Source organism: Camponotus floridanus, unplaced genomic scaffold (assembly GCF_003227725.1).
Source record: "Camponotus floridanus strain SB8 unplaced genomic scaffold, Cflo_v7.5 scaffold280, whole genome shotgun sequence".
NCBI classification, from domain to species: Eukaryota; Metazoa; Arthropoda; class Insecta; order Hymenoptera; family Formicidae; genus Camponotus; species Camponotus floridanus.
Genome location: NW_020229415.1, coordinates 124,809 through 132,500, shown reverse-complemented (window position 1 = coordinate 132,500; position 7,692 = coordinate 124,809). Strand labels below are relative to the sequence as shown.

General features: G+C 28.5%; 1 protein-coding gene across 1 annotated transcript in view; it reads right to left on the bottom strand.

The window, feature by feature from the left end:
- LOC105253294 (proto-oncogene tyrosine-protein kinase ROS-like) overlaps nucleotides 1-6,681 on the bottom strand; it is a 21,368-nt gene extending 14,687 nt beyond the window's left edge. The window contains exons 1-3 of the mRNA XM_025409786.1: nucleotides 6,534-6,681; nucleotides 4,908-5,001; nucleotides 4,241-4,766 (exon numbers count right to left, since the gene is read on the bottom strand). Of these exons, the coding sequence (XP_025265571.1) occupies nucleotides 4,241-4,766; nucleotides 4,908-5,001; nucleotides 6,534-6,681 (768 nt within the window). The remainder of the gene's footprint in view (nucleotides 1-4,240; nucleotides 4,767-4,907; nucleotides 5,002-6,533) is intronic.
- Between the last annotated feature and the right edge of the window lie 1,011 nt (nucleotides 6,682-7,692).

Genomic DNA, 7,692 nt, shown 5'->3' with positions numbered 1-7,692 from the left:
TCGGCCGTTAAGGGGGTGAAACACCTTCTTGAAAAAAATCGATTTTTTCATTTCTCAGCGGATACCGTCGAAGCGATAAGAGATATAAACAAAAGTTTCAAATAAAAGTTTTATGGTCTTTAATGTACTTCAAAATCATGTAATCAGATTTGTCGAAAATGTCATATTTTTCGAAATCCCCCCCCCTCCCTTTTAATGTTTGAAAATTTTTAAATTTGTCTCATAACAAAACTTATAGCTCATTTAACGACAAATTCAATCATATATAATAAAGTTGTATTCCGAAGTCATTATATATATGTATATGGAAATATTACATAAAATACCGTACATAATTATTGCATACAAGAATAACAAATATTCATGGTTGATATCGGTTACAAAGATGATGATCATGAAAGAAATGATTTATACAAAGGGATTTTTTACACCATGCGCAAGAAATTACAGCAATTTCACCGCAAATATCACATGTTGGTTTTAAATTAGTTTTGAAACAAAAATCTACTGGTGTATCAAATTCTTCTGGTTTCTTTTCTAAATAACCACTTTTATACCATGCATATTTGAATAAATTTTTAAACCTTGGTGATGAAAATTGATTATGTGTTAATGATTGTAATTTTAAAATATTGTTTCTTGAATGAAGCTTGACGTCAAGATCTAAAAGCATGATGGTATCTGAAAAATGTCTAACAAAATTTTTCCATAAACGAAAACCGAATACATCTAAAGGTTGTATTTTTCCCGTTGCTCCAGCTGGTATAGTTAACAAATTAATATTGTCTATAAAATCTGGTTTGTTTCTTTGAATTATATCAGGACAATGACCAGTCCAAGAATCTAATAATAACACTGATTTTGGTCCAACATTTGGAAAAAACACTTCTTTTATCCAGATCTCAAAATGATGCGATGTTAATTTTCCAGATTTTGATGCCATGACAAAGATATTATTATCTTTAAACATTGTTTCTTTTACTATTGGACCAAATGTTCCAGTAGGTTCTTTTAAAACAATAAACAGAGGCGATAATAATCTACCATCAGCTGAAACAATAGGTTGTATAGTATAACTATGTGTAGTTGCTGATATGGATTGTACTATGCGCTCTACTTTTTTAATACCAATAGGTGATAGTGAACGACCGGAATGAAATTCTAATTGAAATCCACTTTGGTCCGAATTATATACATTTTCAATTCCATATTGTATAATAGAAGATTTAACATTTTCGATAAATGACTTGCTTCGTGCTTCTAAATCTTTGTCTGACGCTAAATTTTTTTTTGTTATAAATTTTGTAATTTTTCTAGATACGATATTATGTGCAAGCTTAAACCTTTTTACCCATGATAATGATGCTGTAAACCCAAGTAGATTTACTTCCTTCTGTGCGCGAAGAGCCCATCGAGCAATATCAATGTCATGAATAATTATTCCCTTTTCAATACCTTCATGGAATTTATTTAACGTATATGTTGAAATTTCTTTCAGTTTATCAAATCTGTTGCCACCTTGATTTACTTGCTGCTCCCATCTTCTTAATTGACGTAATGACGTGACTTTCCGAAATCTATTTCTTATAGATGCAAGAGTTCTTGACTTTTTTGTTCCACTTCTCCATAACTCTACTGCATTTCTTTTATATTCTATTGGTACAGAATCCGCAACACATTCAATTTCTTTTACAAAATATGTGTCTTCTTCTCTTTCTTCATCAATTACAGGTTCTACTTCAGGTATATCAAATTCGTTTTGAAAATCTAATGATGATTCTTCATAAACTTCAAACGCTTCTTCATACATTGATCGAAGCATATTTTCCATCATGTCTTTTGTTTCATTTTCATCTGTTGTAACAGGACTTTCTGGGAATTCCCCAGTCATATACAGTGCAGTGTATAGCAGTACTGCTACATTTCTTGGATTAAACATTATCTAAAAAAATTATTAACATTATGTATATTTGTTTTATAAATATTAGCAAAAAAATACTTATTAGCAACAAAAATATTTTATTATTTAATGCGTATTAATAATTTGTTACGTTTTCCGAGTTTCATGAAAAATAGAACAGTTTTATCACATAACTTAAATAAAGTAATAAAATATTAATTATAATTTAAATACATTAAAACAAAACAGATAAACCGCAATTTTGAATGAAGTGTAAGTAAAAGCAAAAAACTATAAAAGTTTTAAAAATCGAAAAAGTACATACATACTGTATTGTTGTGTGCGTGGGGCACAATTGTTTTTTCAGGATAACGGCTAGTCTTGTTAATTAACTCGAGCACTTGTTAATTATTTGATAACTGATTTGTGACTGTCCGCCGCTTCTAGGCGGTGGCTTTTAACGCCTCCGGTTCTGAACGATTATCGGAGGAGGATCGCGCGGTGGCATGACCAAATAAAATCATTGGTTATTTCTAAAGTGGCGTGATCAAAATGCAAGCGAAGGAAGTCCGAAGACTTCCTCGCATTTTATTGCAATTCAGCGCTATTTCGAGAGTGATTTCTTCCTCTGTTTGATGACTTGGCCGTGTGATACTGGCTGTATCAGCACTTCGGGCAGCTGACTTTCTTATCGCGACGCATTTTTTCGCTCGCTTTATAAGTTATAATCCTTTTAATTATTTTCTTATATATATAAATATATTTACTATCGCGCTCGCGTATATTCGATAGACGCTTTAATAGTAATATGTGTTCCACTGCACGCAGTTGTTAATAAAATAATATATTGCACCAACTCATTTCGCGAATGCGACATCTGTTTATTCATAGAATTGAATCTATTAACATCGGCATCTGATCAATAATTTTCCTTGTCCGACTAGTTTTATTTTTCATGCATTAAAAACATTACTTTTCCATATAAATTATATGTATATTTATTGTCACATAATATAGACATATATTATAATTATAATTATTATATAATTTATAATTATATTTATAAATATAATTTCTATAATTTATAAAAATATATTCTCATAAATTATTTATTGCTAATTTATGGTTGCCTCTGTGAGTTTGCGAAGAAAAATGACTGTCGCTGTGAATAACGAGCGTCATAAGGCGGATAAAGCGGGCGTATAGTAGTGTATAGGGATATTTTTAATTTATTTCTGAAAAATGTGACTTCGGAATACAACTTTATTATATATGATTGAATTTGTCGTTAAATGAGCTATAAGTTTTGTTATGAGACAAATTTAAAAATTTTCAAACATTAAAAGGGAGGGGGGGGGATTTCGAAAAATATGACATTTTCGACAAATCTGATTACATGATTTTGAAGTACATTAAAGACCATAAAACTTTTATTTGAAACTTTTGTTTATATCTCTTATCGCTTCGACGGTATCCGCTGAGAAATGAAAAAATCGATTTTTTTCAAGAAGGTGTTTCACCCCCTTAACGGCCGACTCAGCACTTATAAAAAAATACGTGTCTCCTATTTTGATCTAGACTACAACATATTCAAAGCTCATTAAAATCGGAGGGGGACACTTCCGACCCTTTCCTTGTTAGAAATATTAATGTCTGTTACAATTGTACTCCGATCATTTAACCAGTAAATTAACTCTTCATTATTCGTGTTATCAATTATCGTATTAAAAGACTTGTTATAATTAAATATGGGTGTACTAAAGTGAGTATCCAGCTCAATAATTTCATCGTAATATTCATCGTAAATAGTTTCATCGTAATATTCATCGTAAATAGTTTCATCGTAATATTCATCGGAAATAATTTCATCGTAATATTCATCGAAATGATATTTTATCGTATTATATTTTTTAATCGTCCAATTGTATGATATGCGATATAAGAATCTAAAAAATATATAATTATTTTACTCATTATAAAACAGTATTTTAACAAAAACAGAAACTTATATGTAGTAAAAATTCGAAATTCTTATAATTATATAATAACTTATTATATAACTTTAAATAACTTATTATATAAAAATAATTTATTATATAACTTTAAATAACTTATTATGTCTTTTTACTTATGATCTTAATTATAAAACTACGTAAAATACATATTATAAAAAAAATACAAATTTGCATAAATCTTTAATGGAAAATTGTTTTTTGGTGAACGGTAGTAGACGTACCCTATAGACGGAATTACATTTAAATATTCAATAGCAAGGGTTTTTCTCAAAATATTATCAAATTTAATTATGCCATTTTCCCACATTGTTAAGTCGAATTTTACAATGTAAGAATAGTCTGGCTCTTGATAGGTCCAATATAGATTTCTTGCTACCCAGTCAATGCAGAGATCATGTAGCTCATAATCAAAGCTAGCTATTTTTGTGATATTATTTTCAGTAATCTCCAATGTCATTAAATCATTTTCTTTTGTCCAATAAATTTTATGTTCTTGGGCACAGTAAGCGACTGATGAGGCCAATTGTTTAACGAGATTATTAATAGTATTTGAATCTAAATCCAATATGTCGATACTAGCATTCGTTACTAATAATAATTTAGGTATTGGATTTTCATGCATAGTCGATACATTGATTAAATCCGAGTAAGGACCAGCAATAACTTCAGTATGTGCACGTACTCGGAAATAATATGTCGTATTAGATTTAAGATTGTGCACCGTGTGCTCCAATGTTGTAGTTGTGATATTTTTATCGTAGCAGATTTGAATCTCTTTTAAGTCCTCCATAACAAAACATTGCACTGTATACTCTTGTATTATTTCATCGGTAAATTCAGATTGGTTCCATCTGTAAAAAAAAATAAAATTTTAGTCATTTTATATTTAATAGAATTATAACAGAATTAACATTTTGATATAGATATGTCGTTGAATTTAAGAAAAAGAGAGAAAAGTAAAAGAATACAAACTGATAATTTAGATTCCTTACCTCAATGTTACAAAAATGTCGTTTACTTTTTCTGTGAATTGACTATCGAATTGTACAAATGCTCTGAGAGATGTTGGCTTGTTTAAACCGCTTTCTAAAGATTTTAAAATCGTACGTATTAACATAATTATATGTAAGATTAAATAGATTATCTCAGTAAATCAGAAAGAATGTGAATTTAATGTGAAAATACCCTGGTAGAAATTGTCTTGCCGGCGCCATAACACTTATCAGCGCAATGGAAGTTTGCCACGTCACAGCATATTTTCAAAAACTGAAAATGTCCACACCAAAACCATAATAGCGGCCGATATATAAATGGCGTAATATTATTATAAAATTAAACAGGCGCAGATTTGAATTTGACTGGGCTTCTAATGCGATCCATACTTGCGCCACGTCAGATGCTCAGACATCTTTTCGCTTTGTCAAAAAAGATAACATTAAAAGAACACAATATACGACACGTGTTTCTTTACTTGCCGCAATGTGGCGATACCAGACTTAACCAAACTCGTATTCAATTTTTTATTAAGTGTATATAAAGGACTGGTACACACATGAGATCTAAAGTATATTTTTTTTTGTGAGTAGTATCGCCAAAAAAAGGATGCTGCTCTCATGTGCACGAGCCATGACTCTCTGATTGTGTGCGAGTAAATCACACGTTTTCTTCTTAATATCACTTTATCAATTTAATTTAGTTTAATTTCTGACAACTGAATTTTTAAAAAAATATTTAATAATGTGGATTTTTTGTGGGATTCCAATTTTTTTCCTTGTTGAATTTCAAAATTTTTTTTCCAGTTTTAGTAATATTTTTAGGCGACTTGGTGCTGTGTGGAAAGTTTTTTATCAATAGTCAAATAGTTCAGTAGTATTTTTTCGTAAAGCAATATTATGCTATACTACAGTAATTCCGCATTTGACCTATGACAATATCTTACTAGAACTATGTTAATGCCATGTTAGTATCACACAAAATTCATTTCAATGTGGCGTCAGCGGCCAAAACGTGACGATTTCGAAGATGGCTCTTACCAGCGTGTTATGCCAGCTCCTTAAGTGGCAGTGTGGCACAGAAACGCTCGATCAAAATTTCTACCAGGGTAAAAGAAAGGAAAAAAAGGTAAAGGAAAAAATAAATAAAAAAGAGTAAAGGAAAAAATAAATAAAAAGTACAAAATATATATTTAACACAATATTAATCTTTAAAAAAATAATATAAGAATTTTTTACGTCATTTAAGATTTGGAAAAGTAATCGTTAATTCATAGCAAAAACGAATAAATAACTTCCAATAAAATAAGAAGTACTTTTCGAAAAATTCCTGTAACTTAAAAAATCAGAAGTATAATATTTGCGATTGCTTTAAAACCAATTAGCAAATTAATAAAATTGACTTTATCTTTAATCATGACAATTTTTATGTACAATGTTATATTTGTATTATGTCTTTTTATTTCTTTTTTGGACAAATTAGAATTTATATTTTTTTCACTGCTGGAAGATGTTTATAGATTTGATTTTCACTCTTTCTTGAATTTAAATTATATTTACTATACACTTTTTCGTCATAGATTATGTTTGGTGCATTAATGTTTGATGCATTTTTTTATAACTTACCGATAGATTCTGGAATAATAGAAATATTTGCAAGTGTAACTTCATCGACTTCTCGCTCATTTCTCACAGTACTATCCGAATGACTCCGGTCAGATTTGAAATTTACTATATGATGATTATTTTTCTCGAACATTGAAATATCCTTCATAAGGCGTAACATACGAAAAGAATTATAAAATGAATATCGTTGAAGCGGTTGTTTCTCGTGCTTTTAATGATAAATTATATAAATTATAAAATTAAACGAAAAATTACCATTCGTTTTTTGTTTGCTTAATAATACTGGTTTGATATAAACCATTCCTAAATGATATATATTTAATGCGATGTAGTTTTATTCATATTGTAAACTCTATTTTTTATATTTTATTTAAAACATATTGTATATCAAACATAACTCATCATATCAAAAAGAAAATCAATCAATATAGGTTAACAACAGTCAATGACCATTTATAACAGCTTTTAGCAAGTAGTAGAAGCGAAAGTGTAGTTCTTTGCAATTATTAAAACAATTTTGTCTAACGATTTGATTCTTTCTTATGATAGGTTAGTTAACTTTTCTTAATTTTACCATAACTTAAATTTTTTTTCAAAAATTTGCCAATATTACTAAAGTTCTATTAATGTTTGTACTTCAAGCATAAAAAAATTAAAAATAGTGTTTCTTTACAGTTATTAAATATTAGTCATAGAAATTATATATATTCTTTTATTTATATCCTTGTCAAGATTTTTCTCGAGTGTCGTTATATTTTTAACAATCAAATCCTGAAAATGATAATATAAACCGATAGTATAAACCGATAATGCCTCGATAAGAATATGTGTATGTAATTGTATATGAATGGATATATGTACAATGAAAATTAATATAAATTCTAGCAATTGTTATCGAATGTATCGTTGATCGAAATATTAACGTTAATAGATACAATTTGAAGAATGTTTGATGAACGATTTTTTTATTAGACAGATTTTCTATCTCGATATTTAAATCTGTTTCGTTATATAATTACCCTTAACACAAAGAAGTGTTGCTAACATTTTAAATTAATTTTTTAAAATAAAATCTACTTAAATCTTACTATATATCAATAAATATTATAAATATTATAAATATCTACAAAAATAAAGAAATTTTAGAAACTGAATAAAA